General features: G+C 39.0%; 2 protein-coding genes and 1 pseudogene across 2 annotated transcripts; 1 reads left to right on the top strand and 2 right to left on the bottom strand.

Annotated features, from left to right (window-relative positions):
- The window catches only part of LOC112191422, a 78,981-nt pseudogene that overhangs the window by 3,989 nt on the left and 55,455 nt on the right, over nt 1-19,537 (top strand).
- On the bottom strand, nt 73-2,552 carry LOC112163787 (rust resistance kinase Lr10). The gene is made up of 3 exons (XM_024300047.2): nt 1,727-2,552; nt 1,596-1,628; nt 73-1,362 (listed from the first exon to the last, which is right to left on the bottom strand). The coding sequence occupies exons 1-3, from the start codon at nt 2,508-2,510 to the stop codon at nt 212-214; spliced, it is 1,968 nt and encodes a 655-aa protein (XP_024155815.2). The 5' UTR covers nt 2,511-2,552; the 3' UTR covers nt 73-211.
- On the bottom strand, nt 15,131-16,272 carry LOC112163778 (rust resistance kinase Lr10; the record flags this gene model as incomplete). Its single annotated transcript, XM_024300041.2, has 1 exon — nt 15,131-16,272. A coding segment is annotated over one exon (1,083 nt), but the record flags the coding sequence as incomplete, so codon positions are not given.

The following is a 19,537-nucleotide window of genomic DNA, read 5'->3' as shown; positions in this document are numbered from 1 at the left end:
AGTTGCAAATAATTGATTGATAGGGTACGAAAAGTAAATATGAAAGTTACAAGGCACATACACGAACCATGAGGCAACAAAGTAATGGAGAAATGCATTATTTGAACATCATTGACAGTTCATCTTTTTTTACTACAGTAATCTGCAATTCTAAAAAAATATGAAATTTCATAAGCTAGATGAAGTGAAGTGAATGGTAGCTAGCTGATCATCACCTAGCTGAAAGAGTACATGTTAGCTCCACATTTGAACATGCTGGAATCAAATTGCTTACGGGCATTGGTTGTGGGCATAGAGAAGGCTTTGGCGGCATCTCTAGGTATTCAACATCTCCTACGAGGATCTGTGTGACTCTCTTCATTGAAGGTCGATCACTTGGTTTCATTTGAATACACCACAAGGCAGTTACAATCATTTTTTTAATTAATTTCTTTTCCTCTGCTGTAGCATCGCCAATCTCCAAGTCTTTACCATCACTATATTGATCATGTACCCATGAGGGGAAGTAAAGTTGGCTTGAGTGATCTACAAGTGCATTTAGATTTTTCCTTCTGCTTGCCATTTCCATCAACAGCATTCCAAAACTATAGACGTCAGCTTTGTATGAAACACCACCAATGTTTTTATAAAACAACTCGGGAGCAATGTATCCCATGGTGCCTCTTGCTGCCACTGAAGAGATGATGCTGTTATTCGCTGGATATAGTTTCGCTAGCCCAAAGTCAGAAATCTTTGGGATGAAATTCTCATCAAGTAGAATATTATGAGGCTTGATATCAAAATGTAGAATTTGCATTTCACAACCTTGATGCAAATATTCAATACCCTGAGCTACTCCAACTGCAATCTCATACATTTTCTTGTAAGTTAAAGTGATGGATCCTTCTTTAGAGTAAATGTATTTATCCAGAGACCCATTTGACATGAAATCATATACTAAAGCGCGCTTTGAACCTTCGACACAGTAACCAACAAGCTGCACCACATTAACATGATGAATCCTTCCAATAGTAGCTACTTCACTCATGAAATCTTCGCCATTTGCATTAGACTTGCCTAACAACTTAATGGCTGCAAAGTGGCCACTCCGTAATTTACCTTTAAATACAGACCCATAACCCCCTTCGCCCAACTTATCTTTGAAATTGCCAAACATTTTCTTAATGTCAGAGTAAGAGTATCTTATAGGCATGAAATTGTCACCATGCAGAAAATCTTCTATAGTGTTGTAGGCTGACCAATGTCTTCTTCGCCACTTGTATATCAGAAGTCCAATCACAAATGGACCTCCATATATGAGTTTTACCCCTACGACACAATCTAGAACACCAACAGCGATAATACGCACGAAAGCACCATGATCTGCAAAAGATATAACAAGGGCTGGGTTCAATTGCAACACAAAAGCTACCTATATTCTCTTTTTACAATATTGTCTCCGTTAGGTGCTTGACTTATATATCAAGTATTGAAAGCGCAAGGCCATATGCAAAATGAGAGACATTTCTTTGACGATAAATTGGACTAAAAAATTAGCGGATAGATAAGTTACGGTGAATTTACCAAAAGAAGACATTGGGAGAAATGGCCCTTACCTGTAAGCGCTGTCCGCACAAGTTGAAACAATCCTAGAACGCATGTCAAAGAAAATACAAAATTAGCACAGTTAGTCGTAACATCAAGTTGTGATTGTTCGAGTTGAGAAATCGTGGCGTACTCTATATACCTGGGATGCTGCGCGGATAACATGTTTTGTTCCTGTACCTCCATTGACCGTGGCAATAATTGCGCTGCGGATAGTGAATGGGCAGATAATAATTGGGCAGAGAATAGTGAAGCTCAAAGCCTTTCATCAGTTCATTGTGTATATCTTGATAGGAAATATTTCGGTCCTTTCCGTCAGTCGAAGTGATCATACGGTTCATACCCTTCCAAATCCAATCTATACTGCACCCATTCTCTAAATCTTCCAGGGACGTATGGCCTAGAATGGCATAACCATGCCCTTTGGATTTAATACAGGGAGCAGTGTTCACATACAGAGAAGAGTTCACTGGATTTGCACACTTCAAGAAGGTTAGAGGAATACTATCATTTAGGGAGTATGTATACCCGTCACTGAAATCAGATGGGGCCAAAGGAAAACGAGGAAGGGAAGAGCAGTTGTTCTTCTCAAGGCCTGGATCTACCACTCGGATTAAGCTGTTATCGTAGTCAATGACCTTCACGTAGTACTCGTGAGAAATTTGGCGCAGCACTGTGATGTTGTTGTGACATTCCAAAGTGAACCTTTGGTCGCCACAGTGCTGTGGATCATTTTGTTGTCGAAAAGGGTACCTTATGTTGTGGACGTCACCGCAGGAAGAAGGGACACACGTACGGTTATCGCCCAGAACACTTGTTGTGTGGATCTTGCCGGAAGAAGAAGCGGTAGATAAGCCAAGAACAAAAAGGGCTACAATTGACACCCACCCACACAGGGAGAGGCTCCTTATCCCACTTATTCCCATGGACAGAGATCAGAGAAGATTTACGCATTTGAAACTACATTACCAAAGTTTATATACTTTTATTTTAACAGTAAATATAATTAATTAATTGAGTTTTTTTAAAATATTATATATATATTTTATTATTAAAGGAGTTTGAAACCCAGTTCTAAATGCTAGCTCGCTGCAACAGTTCATTCCCACAACTTCTCACGGTTCAAAATGTTTATTATACTCCTCATTTTCTCTTTTTCTCTCTCTCTCTCTCTCTCTCTCTCTCTCTTTTTAAATAATTGTGCTTACCCCTACCTCTCTCTCTCATCGCAATCTCAGCTCATCCATTCAGATCCAATTGACTACTCGTTTCAAGATTAATATCCTAATTCTGGATTAGCACCACCACCACTATGCGGTCACCATCGCCGCCTCCTCCTCTGCCACCCAGACTCTACAATTCTCAGTCAACCTCAACTACACTGACGACCATGAAAACTCCCCGTTGCAATCGAACAACAACCAGCGCAAGCTCGTAGACGAGAGGGACTTCTTCGCCGATAACACCAAGGTCAAGGAAGCTTCCACACTCTCTCAATCGAAGAAGAAGAATAGCAGCAACGAGCGAGAGAGGAGCAGTAGAGAGAAGGAGAAGGAGAGGGAGATGAGGGACATGGATAAGGAGAAGGAGAGAGAAAGAGAAGGAAAGAGAAAGAGAAAGAGGAATGATAGAGAGGGAAGTGAGGTAAGCAAAAAAAAAAAAAAAATAGGAAGTGAGGGTTATAATAGACATTTTAGACCTATTAGGAGAGAAATTTAGGGGGGGTGTATTCAATTCAGATTTTAAAAGACTTTGTTTGAGTTTTTAGAATCCATGGATTTACTTAATCCACGGATTGTTTAAATTCTATATGGACTCTGATTGATTTTAATGAATTGATTTACTAGTATTTGTTTAGATTTTACAAATCCTTATGATGTTTTTGATAGGTTATTTTTTCTTCTTCTTCTTTAATTAAGCAATGGATGTATGGATCCAACTATAATGCTATATCAATGACAAGAAAATATGACAATCTCCCATTCTTTATGTTGTGTATAATGATATATGAACAATAAGAGAAAACTAACGAGTCAAAATGTTACACAAAAAATAAAGTAGTAAACTAATGACATAATTTTTTTCATATCTAATTTACAAAAGAATCATGTGTGTATGTATCATCTTAATAATACCATTGAAAGTCATGAGCTTCATTAGCAAGAGCTATAGTGATAAAAATAAAATAAAAAATTATTAGATGAGAGCAGAGGCAGAGGAAGATAGTGGGAAAATAGGTTTAAAAAACAAAATGGATGAGTGTCACCTATTGAGACCTGCTTTTTATTTATTTATTTATTTTGGTGAAGAGGTTCTTCATTTTTTGAGTGAGAAAGAATCCATCAAAATCTTTTGGGAAGTGGTTGGATTGTTTTTGAGTTATGATATGTATAAAAAGCACTATAAAATCCTCCAAAATCTAGCATTTAATGAAATACTTAAAAATCCATATACTTTTGAATATCAGCAGATTTGAATGGATAATTTTAAATCTTAATTGAATACATCAAGATTTTAAAGGACTATTTAAAATCTTAGTTGAATACCCTTAGACTTCTAAAATACAAAAAAATCTTGTAGACTCTTAATTGAATACACCCCCCTTAGAGAAGTATTCTGTTTAATTTATAATGTAAGGGACTAAAGTCACTAGACTGTTTTAGAGAGCAGAGTAACTAGTAAGGGACCAGAGGCTAGTTAGGTTTGCAATTTATATGTATTTACACCTTAACTTTTTATTTCGGTAAATTACACCATAATATTTTCAATTTCTGCTGATTTATCCCCTATCGTCAATTTGTCACTAATTTTTCAGTAATTTCATCAAAATATATGATAAACACAACTCATATACCTATCACGTAAAGGTATATATTTTCAAAAACAACATGATCACTTTTGTGCTTTTAGATCATCGATAAATAATTAGAAACATTTCCAAATAACTTATTAGGAGTAAAAAAAGGTTCCACAATGCATTGATGTATCTAGCATGTGAATAGAGCTTGATGAGAAATTATGATGAAATTACAGAATAATTGACCTCAAATTGATGTTAGCGGGAAAAGAAAAGTGAGGGGGTGAATTTGAAAGTCATGGACAAACATAAGAAAAGTCAGGGGATGAATTTGGCTATTTTGCTAGATTTTAAAAAAGTAATTGTATCAAAACCATGAGAGGAATAATAGATCGAATTAGCAAATTCAAACTGTCCAATTTGCATAGATCAAGAACCGATCTAGATCAAAATAAAATCTATTGACAGATCTACCTTCTTCACAAATAAAATCATGTCGATGTCAATTCACCTTATGTCTTAATTATTTTAAATTACATAAGCTCCTTTAGCTTTCTTCATTTTTTTTTTCCTTCTTTTGGCCAAACTAGGTTTTACTTAAAGTATAGTACAGTAGAGAGAAAATTTTAAGGTGCATTAATGTATCGATACATCAAAGGTAGACTAACTCCCTATAATAGAAAACCAGCGCTCTACAAGAATAAACTAGCTCAAGATCAGGATTGTGGTGACCCGAGAGAGGGGTCCTATAGTGCCGCGACCCCGAGCCCATGAGAAACCGACATGTCACGAATGACATCCTGATAACTCATCAACCCGAAATCGCAAGGCCTTTTGGGTTTAGACTGTTGGTTCACAAAACACTTTCTTGGATAAAAGTCAAAAAACATTCCAACAACCAAACAATAGATTTTCGAAAGCAGAAGTTAAAATGGGCTAAAAGATTTGGGCTTACAATAGGAGCCCAATTTGGAAAATAACAAATAACCAAGTAAAAACAAGTATGAGAGACGCGCCCCAGGGTTACGAGTCTCCTGAAATTTTATAAATAAGCGAGTAGAAAACAAATTAACAAATAAATTAGTGAGAAGGTATATAAATAAGTTATTTCAAAATCTGATAAGGGACAAAAACCTTCCCCATGTGCCTCCTCTGTACACTCCCTGACCACATGCTCAAAACCTGCACACTATTGTAGGGGTGAGCTTTCGTCCTCGCATGCCCAGTAGGGTCTGACCCAACCATGCTAGGTTTGAAAAATAATATACTTGAAAATATTTACTACATAATATTGTGCACGTTTATCGAAAAATACTTTAAGAAAAGGGGCAACCACAAACATTTTTTTTCTTTTATAAACATATGCAGTATGCTTCACACAACTTGGAGCTCCGAGATACTTACCTGCCGGCTAAAATAAAACAAATCGATGACTGACCCGGTTCGTCATCCTTCGAGAACCGGCCAACTACTCTGTAGTCCTTGTGACTACAATAGCGAAAGTGTCCATTTCCTGGCTCTGAGTCTCCTATGACTGGTTCACTGTCGGTCCTCATTCTTTCATGACAAACATAGGAGCACAGCCCCATCCGGAGGTTCATGGTTATCGACACCGTGGGATCCCTAGGAATCTACGCATCTAGGTCCCATTCGCTTTCAGGTCACAAGTACAAACATATGATGGGTACAGTATCTCAGCATGCAAGTCTAGCCTCGGTTTTCGCAATAAGTAATTATCGGTTATGAAAACACGGATATCACGAGGCATTGACTAATGAACAACCGAAAACGTACTTGCAGGCAGCATATTATTATACTAGAGCATTCCACATATAGAAAAGCCTCTAACAAGGAAGGGACAGCTCACCCTACCTGGATATGGAGTGCTCGTCCACAATTAGCTTCGTTTTCGACTTCGATACTTCTTCCAATTTCATGTGCACACGCTCGAGTCCTTTATAATAAAATAAAACCAATAAGTAACTTGACATCATTAACTTAATCAATCGAGCACCTAAGGCATTCACTTAATTTCCTTAAAGTCCATTGAATTAACCTTTAACATAAAAATCTACTATCCATTCCCAAATAATCTGAATGGTATTGCCCTTGAACCATTTGGGATATGGTGATTATACTTAGCACTTTGACTTCATTTCTTTAACCTTTTTACTTTAGAAAAACAAATCACAATTTCCATTCCTGAACAATTCACTTAACATAGTAAGCTCATTCGGGATATGGTGATCACACTTCTTCCCATATTAAAGTTTTGGTCAACCGGTTTGACCTCATTTTATTTAGCCTTTAAACCTAAAGCAATTAAATAGCAACCACCATTCCCGAATAATTTCATTCTACGATAAATTCGGGAAATGATAGGTTTGGAATATTTCTATTCACGGACCTTAAATTGAACATCCCACATAATAATTCACTTATCCAAAACAGGTCCATTCTTATTTACCACTTTTCTCATGCATTTGAGCAAACCACCGATTCCATTCTTATTTTACACTTCAACGTTGATAACAAATTCATCCTTTTAATTCTCAAGACAATTCTCCTCTATTCAATAAGCCGATTCATACTTAATCATACCAAGTTTCCAACATAACTGTTAATTCACAAAATCCTTTAATCAATCAAGTACCACAACCAAATTTATATCATGCATACTCAATAAAACCAAAACTTTGATCAGTACAAATAGTACACGGCCAAACAGATTCCAAAATACACAATCCCTTACCATTCTTCTTTTCCCCAGCCCGAGGCTAGTTCTAGTTACTGCAGTCCACTACTATCACCCCATTCAGACCTTTAGTAGCAAAACAATACTATCAATATCAAACACTCAACCAATTTCACAATTCAGAGTAATCGGCCCTTACCTCAATCCATTTTCAATGGAAACTGACCTAACAGTTCTTCTTCTCCAAATCTTCAAACTCCCAGATTCCAAAGCTTAGGATTTCCAAAATCTCTCAAAGCATAGAATCACTGAAACCTCATAAATTAGAGCTCTTGGGTCTAAATCAAATTAGGGGCTTCAATTGAGAATAAGGTGACGTAAATTACCTAACAGAGATGATCCAGCGACCGTGAGCGGCGGAGCTACTGTGGTTGTAACGTCCCGTATCTTAATTTATCCGTTTACTAGTCATTTGGACTGTAAACGACAACTACTTTCACTTTTACTGTCGTTTCGATACTTTTAGTGGCCCTAAAAGTTGACTTTTTGTTTGGGTCAAAATTTGAGAAAATTTCCTTCATGAAAGTTGTAGAGGACGTTAAATCGAGCACATGCATATGTGGTACGTAAAAAACGGAGCTCGTATGCTAAAGTTATAAGTGAAAATGTGAAGTTACTGTTCATAGTAGATTGGTATAAATTTGAAAAAGTTACTGTGGGGGTTAGTTGTTCTCACCCTCTCTCTCTGCGCGCGATTTTCTCTCTCTTCTTCCCTGGTTTTCTCTATCTCCTCTGCAGCTCCGCCTAGCCTCCGTTTCCCGTCACCTCGGGATGAACCGCGACCACCCCTAGCTTCGTCTCCTCCTCCTAGACTCGCTAGTGGTGGAGGCTCGCCGTGAATCGACCGGAAAATACAGTTTATACGCCGAGAAAAATTTGACGGCAGTTTGGGTCAATGCCTGTTTCTCCTGATTCTGGCCACCCCCGGCCAAGTTTCTTGATTCTCTTGAAGCGCATGAAGACGTAGATGATGCACCCCAAGTATTTTGCAGCGATTTGACGCTAGAAGGAAGAATCGAAGGTTTGAAATTCTGGGTCACTATTCATGAATCGGGTTCAACCTTCTCCTTAATTGTTGAGGTACTCCTACTCATTTTCTGACTTTGTCTCAGTTGAGAAAGTTGTTAGGTCGGTTGAGTAGGTGCTGCTACCAAAGTTTGGTGTCCATCAGAGCTGGTGGCGGTGGCGGCGGCTGCAGTGTGTAGGGCAGTGTTTTGATTCTAGTTTTTAGCCCATTAAATCCTATAAATGTTGTAGAGCTTTGTATGTGAAGTTTGGCGATTTTTGGAGGAGTTTGGAATTGTTTGTGATTTTCCGAAGTTCGGAGTTTTGTGATTGAATTGAGGGAAATCTGGCATTTTCGTTGTGGAATATGTAAATCGAGGAATTGATGTTATGGTTGTGATTTGGGTTGAATCCGAGAAGTAATGGAGATAGGGATTTTCGGGTTTCGTTTAGGTTCGTAATTATTTATTCGAATTGTCGTTTATGGACGTGTACTTGTGTACAGGACGATATATCGAGCTACCGCTTGACGAAGGAACTCGTTTTGCGTGGTCGCCAACCAGTATTGTGAGTGGACGTTTAATTTTGAATATTGATGCATGCATTTATTTCTCTAAAGTAATGCTTTATTTAATTATCATCTTTTATATTTTGAGCATATGATGATTTGCTGTCAGTAGTGATTTTGGTTTTCAGATTATGAAGTGATTTCGGATTTGATTGGGTTTTGAGATTTATGAAATATTATAAAGTGATTTCGGGAATGAATTGTTTTCAGATTTTAAATGGGATTTATGAATTTTGACAATTTTTCGACGAATCATTTTTTTTTCCGAGGTGATTTCCTGATTTAAATATTGTATTTTTTATTCGTTGATTTGAGAATTTTGAAGGGTTTTCGAAAAAGGAATTTTTGTCGAGGAAACGATTGATCTAATTATTCTTTTAGCGTGTGGGACACGCTGTTGATTTATGTGACTTTTTACGAGAATTTCCGGGTACGGTTGAGAATTGTACCTGTGTTTTTCTTTTTTATTTGCGGGACTTATGGGGAAGCCTTATAGATTTACTGGATTTGAATGGTTTTTACCCACCCTACCTGGGTCGTCATTTAGTTCTCCTCCTCAAGTGGGTGTAGTCGAGCCTTATTAGTACTCCTCCCTGCTTACTATGTCTTTGCGGGTGAGTCGAGCAGAGCATGGGATGCTCCAGAGTGTGGGACACTCCGACCCGTGCTTGGGAGGCTCCCTTCTATGGTGATACTGCTTCGTCATATCTTATCGTTGCTTGACTGGCAGGGCTAGTTTGATTTTCACTGTAGCCAGTGGGGCTGGTCTTATCTTCTTGAGAAACGAGATTTCAGTTTTACAATATATATTTTTGAATGTTGTGACTAGCCAGGCTAGTCGGTTTATCATTTTGATATTCTTAGATTTAAAGCTAAATGTGTTTTTCTTATTGTTGCATGCATCAGATTTTTAAGAGAATAAATGTGGGAAAGTATGAAATCCTTTTTCTTTTCAATTGTTTATTTTTGTCCACTCACGCTAACATTTTTCGTCTACTTTCCCCTGGGCCTTTCGGTTTCGAATGCCCAGTTTGCAGGTGTTATTAGTTGATGAATAGCTTCTGCACTTCTTCGTTTGGCTCTGATCTATTGTGGGTTATTGTTTTAGGTAGTCCACTTTAGGGGTGACTCGGCCAATTCTCGGTAGAGTTATCTCTAAGATGGACCTCGCAGGGCCACCTCGGATTTTAGGGTGAAATCCGGGGGGGGGGGGGGGGGGGGGGTCCTGTCAGTGGTCAACGTGCCAGCGGCGGCGCGTGTAGCACGTGCCGTGGCCCTAGTCGGAATAGGAAGTCGGCGTCTCGGGAACAGGTGGGTTGTGAGGCGCTGATTACATCTATGGAGGAAGTTTAGCTCGATTTGGACTGGAGGTTGGAGAATGAAGGCATGCAAAGCTAGCTACAAGTTCTTGTGAGCTCGTACGGCTTTTCCCGGCATCGGAGATTGAGGCTACCATTCGGGTCTTGCTTTCCAGCGCCTAGTGCTTAGATTCATGGTGGTGAGGATTGGAGTCTATGGGTGGAAATCAGAAGATTAGGTGAGGCAGCCATGTCGCAAATTGGGTGGCCGAGAGTGGAGGCTAGAGGCTGTGCATGGCTATGTTTCTGGTTGAGTTTGGGTCGCCTTTGAGTGCTGAATCAATTAGTGGTGACGGTGATATTGTGTAGTGGCCGGAGATGGATGTTTTGGCTTGGCAATGTGGCGACAGCTATGGTGGTTGCATGTGAACGCTAACGGCGATGCTTGGTGGTGATTTCAGTTGAGCTTTGGTCGAAATTTGGTCCTGGTTCGATGGTGATTTCTTCGCTAACATCAAGCTTCGGTGGTGATTTCACTTTTACTTTCGATTTAGTACTTTTAGTGGCCCTAAAAGTTGACTTTTTGTTCGGGTCAAAATTTGAGAAAATGTTCTTCATGAAAGTTGTAGGGGACGTTAAACCGAGCGCGTGGATATGTGGTACGTAAAAATCGGAGCTCGTATGTGGAAGTTATAAGCGAAAATGTGAAAATTACTGTTCATGGTAAGTAGTATAAATTTGAAAAAGTTACTGTGGCCGGTAAGTTTTTTTTTTTTTTTTTTCTCTTTTCTCTCTTTCTCCTGCGTTTTTCTTCCTCTCCTCGGCTCTCTCTGCAACTCCGGCCATCTCCCTCTTCCGGCCACCTGGGAGCAAACAACCAGCACCGGTCGACTCCTCTACCCCTACCCAACCTCCCCACGACGGTAACTCACAGCGACTTGGCCGGAAAATGACGCATCGGGTCCTTGAAGTTTCACTGTAGCAGAAGTGGTCAACGCGGATATCTTCCGTTTCCGGCCATTTCCGGCCACCAAACCAGCGTCGAAGGTTCGGTTTTTGGCAAGGATCATTTTGCCCCTAGCCTCAGGCCACGATTTGCAGCGTGGAGGAAGAATCGAAGGTTTGAATTTCTTGACACTGTTCACATTTCGGGTATAATCTTCACCTTAATTGTTGAGGTAGTTCTAGGCATATTCTGGCTTTGTTGTAGTTGAGAGAAACATTGGGCTAGATGAGTAGGTGGTGCTGCCTGAATTTGGTGGTCATCGAAGGTGGTTGCCGCCGGCGCGTCGGTCCCACGCGCCGCCACTGTGGGTGGCGCGTGGAGGCGTGTTGGGCTGTGTTTTAATTCCATTTTTTACCCCATTAAATCCTATAAATATTGTAGAGCTTGTATATGAAATTTGGTGAATTTTGGAGAAGCTTGGAATTAATTATGAATTTTTGAAGTTTAGGGTTTCGATTATCGAATTACGAGAATCCGGCCGTCGGATATCTCTCGGTTCTGCCTTGGAACCTTTAAATTAACGAATTGGTATTAGTAGTATAATTTGGGTTGCATCCGAGGAGAAGTGGAGATGTTATTATAAGGAATGGATTTGAGGAATTGTATTAATTTGTGGAATAACTATTCACGGAATATATTATGTACAGGGTGACGTACCGAGCGACTGCTCGACGAAGGAACTCATATGCGTGATCACCGGAATAGTACTGTGAGTGGACTTTTGTTTTAAATAATGATGCATGCGTTTATTTTCTTGAATTAATGCTTTATTTAATTAACATATTACTTTCCGAGCATATGAATTGATTTCGGAATTTGATTTCGATTTATCTCGTGGATTTCTTTCAATAATGATTTCATGAAGTATTTATGATTTATACTGGTTGTGAATTACGGATATTAATTTGTTATGCTCGGATTCGAATTTATAATTGATGTTGATTTTCGACGAATGATTTCCGAGGTGATTTCCGGAATTATGCTATATATATTTGTCGATTTGGGATTTTTAAGAGATTTTCGAAATGAGATTTCGATGGAGTTAGTCTTCATATTTATTTATTTATCGACTTTCGGTTTTGGCATTGGGAATGCCTTAATGATGATTTCGAGATTTTCTGGAATATTATCGGAAATGGGATATTCTAAAGAAATTATAATGATTTATTAATTCTCGCCCATTTGTTTATGATTTCGAGACTATTTTGGCGTGCGGGGTCACGTCGTTGAATACATGGATTTTATCTTGAGAGATTTTGAAGAAGCCTTATGGATTTACAGATTTACTGGTTTTCGATGGTTTCTCCTCACCATACGCGGGTCATGTGATTAGGTCTCCTCCTCACCGACTTTGTGTTGGTGAGTGGCAGTTGAGGTAGCTTATTCTCCTCCTCACTTACTTTGTGTTGGTGAGTGGCAGTAGAGGTGACGTATTCTCCTCCTCACGTGGGTGGCAGTCGAGGTAATGTTCTCCTCCTCACACAATCTATGTGTGAGTGGAAGTCGAGATTATTAGTTCTCCTCCTCGCACAATATATGTGTGAGTGGCAGTCGAGGGTAGGTAGAGCCTGGGAGGCTCCATTACCCGTATGGTGATATCTCTTCCCCATATCCTATCATTACTTGACTAGCGGGGCCTAGTTCGATTTCCGTTGTTTGTGACTAGCGGGGCTAGTCGGTTTTTCTTGAGCGGAGTTTTTTGTGGTTCGTTTTCTTAATTATTGCATGCATCGGGAATTTTTAAAGAAATAAATGTGGGAAAGTATAAAATCCCTTTTGTTTAAATTGTTTATTTTTGTCCACTCACACTAATGTGTTTTCAATACTTTCCCCTGGGCCCTTCGGTTTCAAATGCCCAGTTTGCAGGTGAAATTAGTTGAGGTCGGGCGTACATTGGAGTTGAGGCATAGTCAATAGCATGGCTTCCGCGTCTGTCCTTGAATTAGGTTTTCCTTATATACCTTTCCGTTAGAATCGCTCTGATTATCGATGAGATTTATGTTATTCAAGTTGAGATTTGTATTTTGTGAATTGGAGGATGATGTTGATTTGGGAAGCAGGGTGGCTCCAGGAGCATAAGGATGAATTGATTTAGAAGTGTATATGCTTTCTACAGGTTTTGGGTAGCCCATTTTGGGGGAAGTTCCGCCAAATTTTTGGTAGAATTTCTTCTAAGGTGGGTCCCGCAGGGCCACTTCGGATTTCGGGGGTGAAATCCGGGGCGGGTCCTGTCAACTTGAGAGTTGAGATCTCAGATCTACAATACAAAAGCACTCTAGGAAGGCAACATTCAATAGATCGAGCAAAGCAAAGCAATCAGAATATGGCTTCTCCGACCTATTTACTTGTGGGAGGGGTAAATAGAGTCAATATAACTGATGTGGAAGGTGATTGATTTTCTGTCCAACAAGACATGATTAGAATTCTAGATCGAAAACCTTGTGATTCGGATAGGTGTCTGATTATTATGAAGACCTGTTCCCCTGAATATCATAGGAAACTAGATGAAGGAATTAACTGTTAAATTGGAAAATCAAATTGTTTAGCAATTTAACTTGGATAGGTGTTGTCCCAAGCATAATAGGATTGATCTAACTCTCCCTTGATCCATGGGTGTGAAATCTTTAATTAGAATCAGGCTGGTGGCATAGGAGCACTCCTGGCCAATAACAAACTCGGCATAGAAAGCCTTGACCACCTGCAAGTGTATGGCAAGATTAATACTCGATCTTGAAGGGAAGCATGTGTGCTAACTTCATTATACAACACATATAATTAAGTAGGGAGAATTTCACAAACAGTACACCAAGTAAAGGCCACTAATAAAACTTATACATAATTTTTTAAACTGATCATTTTGGTACACGAAATCTGAATCCCGACCCACTATCCATACATGAAGTTAATGACGCAGTTAACTTTATGTCATTTTTCATTTGTCAAGGGGTAGTTTAGTACTCTCTCACTCTGACTCTCTCTCTCTCTCTCTCTCTCTCTCTCTCTCTCTCTCTCTCTCTCTCTCTCTCTCTCTCTCTCTCTCCACACACCGAAACCCAGAAAACTCTATGACTCCAGCGACCACTGCATCTCCTCCACCTTCCAAATCCACACCCACCAAACTCAAAGGGTCGGGAAGAGGCTGTACTCGACAGAGACCTCAATGACGCCGGCGGCAGAGCAGATGGTGGAGACGTAGTCGTGGTGGTGGTGATGACTCATTTGGATTCCGGTCAAGATTATGTTCTCTTACAAGTCCAGCACATAATTGACCACCCCACTGAGCAAGATGTCAATAAACCCAAACCCCACCAACACAAACACACACGAAAACACCTTAGCCAGCGGCGTTTCCGGAGCAATGTCGCCGTAACCAATCGTGCACATAGTGACTATACAAAAGTAGAGGGCGTCAACCACGGGGTGGGTTTCCATACGGGAGAACTTGTCCTTGTTGAAAGAGTATATTACAACATTGAGAGCAAGATACATGACAAGTAACAACACAACTTGTTTGATGATGGAGCTGGTCTGGGACTGCGGCTTGGGAACTTGGGCCGTCTTTGGCTTCAGGTCACGCATGACAGCCATGGCCGGGGCGGTCTTGCATCGCTGGAGAATGGTGGGTTTGCGGGTCGGGGCATTCCGGGGTCCGGAAGATGAGGAAGACAATGAAGAGGGATGTGGGTCTTGGATATAAGGGTGAGAGAGAGAGAGAGAGGGGTGGCCAGAGTAAGAGAGAAATAGATGGGTGGCCAGAGCAAGAGATAAGGAGAGACAAATTTACCCCTTAAATTATGCCAGGTGGCAAAGGTTTTCACTGCGTTAGTGACGGTGTGTCTACAAAGTGGGTCGGGCTCAGGAGTCCGTGTACCAAAATGATTGATTTGGAAAATTATGTATAAGTTTTATTAGTGGCCTTTACTTGGTGTACTGTTTGTGAAATTTTCCCAATTAAGTAATACATTGGATACCCTATATAGTCTATTCAGAACCGAAACTTGAAATGTGAGAACTAAACGGACAATTTTAGAACTACCTGATAACCTGAATACATTTCAATAGGGCTCATGCACAGGTAACTCAAATGACTACATACATAAGTATGTATGTAGTCTATAAAGCTAGATATTACTCTTCTAACTCAGGAATTACTTCTAGTTGGAGATTTAAATTTCTTCAAGGTGTACTTGTATTTGTTCCTGCTGGACCCTGAGAGGCAAAAGGATTTTGAGGCATGGTTAAGTTTCCTCCTTCTTCTAACATTTGAACCACCCTTTGCATAGAAGGACGATCTGCAGGGTGCCATTGAATGCACCAGAGACCTACAATCGCAAGTCTCTTTGCAATTTTAGTATCTCCTTCTTCCCATACATTGATAGGTAGGTCGTCTTTTTCTTCTAGAAGATTATAGATCCATTCTGGGCAGTAAACTTCATTGGTGTTCTCTGTGGTTGAACCAATGTTCTTTGTCCCTCCTACAATCTCAAGCAGTACCATTCCATAGCTATAGACATCTGACTTATAGGACACATTTCCGAAGTTCCTGGAGAACAATTCAGGTGCAATGTACCCCATCGTTCCCCTGGCGGTAGTCATTGACACTATACTTTGATCCTTAGAACATAACTTGGCCAAACCAAAATCAGAAATCTTTGCGTTGAAGTTGTGGTCTAGCAAAACATTATGGGGTTTGATATCAAAATGAAGGATCCGTCGATTGCATCCTTCGTGCAGATATTCAATTCCTTTTGCTATTCCAAGAGAAATATCTTGCAACTTACCCCAACCAGGGAAAGAATTGTTATTGTCTACTGATGAAATGAAATCTTGTAGTGAACCATTAGGTAAGAAGTCATAAATAAGAGCTCGTCTAAATCCATCCGCACAGAATCCAACCAATCGAACCACATTGACATGGTGGATATGTCCCATTGTTCCTACTTCATTTACAAACTCTTCCCCATTCCCCTTAGTACTATTGAGGACTTTCACCGCAACAAAACATTCAGCAGAAAGTTTTCCCTTAAAAACAGTCCCATAGGCTCCTTGGCCTAATTTTTCCTTGAATTGATTTGTAATCCTCTTAATATCTGCATAAGAATATCTGCTTGGTTTGAGTGCTCTGTAATCCTCTAAAAATACTTCAAGTTTTAATTGATTCTCTTTTTCTTTCCTGTCAGAATTGTAGACACGATAAAGTGCAGCGACAAGTAGTACGAGTACAAATGAACCCAGGGATGCACCTGCAAATTTATGCAGTCAGTAAATATTGCCACTAAATATCGACATGAAACAGAGGAATAAGCTATTCAAACGTCAAACAACTCACCTGTTGCGACTAACTTTTTCTGTGAACCTGTAGAAGATAATAGCACAATCAGAATACCATGTTTGTCAAATCAATTATGTATGGGAGTTATGAGCTATTACTAAGACGTAATACATAAATGCTATCACATCCTAAGGAGCCAAGAACTGTAGGTGATAGCTTTCACAAAAGTAAAATGCAACTAACTGATCTTGATATCCCTTCGTATACCAATTGTTTAAGTTTGCATCCCATTTCTTGTGCAAATATGCCAATGGAATGAACTGTTATATGCATACGCTAATATGTGCATCTCCCATTTTCATGAATACATAAATAATCATGATGTGAAAGTACAGTGTGTATGGAATGTATAACAAATATAGCAAAATATATGTTGCTCTTTTACCTCCTTTCCTATGAAGGCATTCAATTTCGGTACTTTTGGTGTCATTGCTCTTCCATCCACATTTGTTGCCGTATGCTTCACATCGTGTACAATTTGGTTCCGTCCAGTCCAAAGAAAGATCTTGAGGATCATACCACTCGTATGGAACTGAGGAATGATAAGAGATCTTCGTACAAGACGGAAAGGATAAGTCGTCAATGTAAGGATACTCAAGCGAAGAAATTTGGTAGACAGGGCCACTCAAGCAGGGGACTCGGGCCATATTATGTACCGATTGCCATTCAGCTGAAGAACAATTGAATAAAGTAATGTTAGTCATTTGGTATTCTGAGTAGTTGAAAGGAGAAATTGGCATGTTGTGGACTTTCAATAGCTTCACCAGCAAGCAATTTTCTGGGTCATATAGCTGAATATACTGGTTCTTATAGTCTATGTTTTTGATTGTGAATTTGACTGGGATTGGCAGCTCAAGAATGGTTTCATTCTTTTCATTGCAGGATACAAGAAACCCAGGATACCCACAATTTTCTGGGTGGCTACCTTTGAGGCTAAAAGGGAATCTGATAGCTGGGCCATATTCCCCACACATCAAAACTCTGCAGGTGTTCAGGTTTTCACAAAGGACTTTGGATGAGAAAGCCAGGAAGATGAACCAAAAGAAAAGGATGAGAGTTTGCTGCATTTCTGAGGTAATAATACTAATGCCCAGTGTTTCTTCTGGACAGAGTAAAATGGTATCTGAGAGCTGATATATTTGAAATGGTTTCAAATAATAATTTGGATAATTTGGATGGTATATGAACATAATTAAGAGAAAAGTCTTCCATTCACAAGTCACAACTCAAAAGTAAAAAAAAGGGTTATTATCACAAATGGTACCTGAACTATACATTAATTTTATCGATGATACCTGAACTTTAATTTTGATCACAACCAGTACCCGAACTTTTCGATTTCATTTTAAATGGTACCTAGAGCCACCTCCGGTCACTATTCCGACTAAAAACGGCATGGGAGGCCATCATAGTGATGATTTTTGATGATTTCGAGGGTTGCAATCATATATAGTGATGATTTGGTAATAGACTTGCCTTGAAATTGTTTTTGTGTTTTTTGTTTTCTTAGATTTGGCCGAAATAGTGACCGAATGTGGCCTTAGGTACCATTTAAAATGAAATCGAAAAGTTCAGGTACTTATTGTGGTCAAAATTGAAGTTCAGGTACCATCGATAAAATAAAGGATAAGTTCAGGTACCATTTGTGATAATAACCCTAAAAAAAAAAAGGTGCAGAGTGGTCGTTTAGGCTTATCTTTAAGGGGAAATTCTCATAAACCCCAAATCCATCAATATACTTCTCATACACCCCACCAATTTATTTTTCTTTTTACTCACACAAATCTTTTCACCTTTTCCACTACTTTCCAAAAAATCATTTACTATTCATCCCACTAAGTACCTCTCTCATTCATATTTTATTATTTTACAATTGATAAAGCGTAGTGGGCCCATTTTGAAGTTATTTGTTTAGATTATAATTGTAGGTAAAATTCATTCTCTATATTCGAAGGTAAATAAGCTAGTATTTACTATTCATAATTACAGTCAAAGATAGATTAGAATTGATTGCTATTTGCCGCACAACTAGCAAATAGCTGACAGAAGAACAGGAAAAGTTAAGAAAAGCTAAAGTCTACAGAGAAAAACTCAGTAGAACAACTCCAGAATACTGGGATCGAATTTTCCTAGTACAAAAATATATTTAAAAGATTGAAGACAACATCAACAATCTTCTTTATGTTCTAAAAGAGGAACAAAAACCTCTTGATTATTTGAGCATTGGTTAGATCCGCAAATCACTGGTATCAGAGCTTGCAAAGAGCTCAAAAGGGGAATCCCACTATGGGGACAATGTCAGAATTGCTATTAGAGAAGTTGAATTCTCTACTAAACTCCTCTGATGAGAAATATCATAGTCTGATACAAGAAGTATCTAGATGTCAAAATCATCTAGAAAAAATACCAGATATAATCTCTCAATTGAAAAAATTGGAAAACAAAATAGATTATATCAAGGAACTTCCAAAACCGGAAGAAGAAAAGCTAACAGATGTTAGTAGAAAAATCAATGAACAACAAAAAACGCTGGATTCTATGAAAAATATACTGAAGGACAAAAAAGTGCCTACAGTAAAAACAAAGAAGGATAATGGGTTCAAACCATTAGAAAAACCAGATAAGAATCTTGTTCCTAACATGATTTTTCTGGAACCATCAACTAGTCAAACTAGTATCCGGTATGAAAACCCGAAAAAAAAAAAAAGAGATATCAAAATGATGAGCATATTCGGAAAAAAGAAAGGAGTACAATTCCTAAATGCTGAAGAATTTGAATTTAACGAAATTGAACAGGAGGTAAAAAACTCCGCAATTCCAAAGTTAGATTTTAAACAAATCTACAAAAGGGGAAAATTGATCTGCTGGATAGCCACCATTTCAAATTATCAGAATTTACAACCCCTTCTACAACAGGAGAAACATATCTCTTGATGATCACTCCTGAAGAAGTTTCCCGAGCAAGAGCAAAAAATTATTAGTTTATGCATATTGGAGCAGTCCAAGTAGGCATAAAACTACTTGCCCGAGAAGGAATAAACTGTTCTGTTCTATGTGACAATAGAATAACAGACTTTCAAGCCAGTTTGTTGGGAACCCTTGAAGCATCTTTATGTCATCAAGTGGCGTATTTCAACTGCTTCCCAAACTTCTCAACCAGCTTGAAAGATGCAGCTCACTGTCTAAGATTGA

The sequence above is a fragment of the Rosa chinensis genome, chromosome 1, assembly GCF_002994745.2.
Source record: "Rosa chinensis cultivar Old Blush chromosome 1, RchiOBHm-V2, whole genome shotgun sequence".
Taxonomy (NCBI): Eukaryota; Viridiplantae; Streptophyta; class Magnoliopsida; order Rosales; family Rosaceae; genus Rosa; species Rosa chinensis.
The sequence above is the reverse complement of the archived record's forward strand: the minus strand, read 5'-3'. Positions and strand labels throughout refer to the sequence as shown.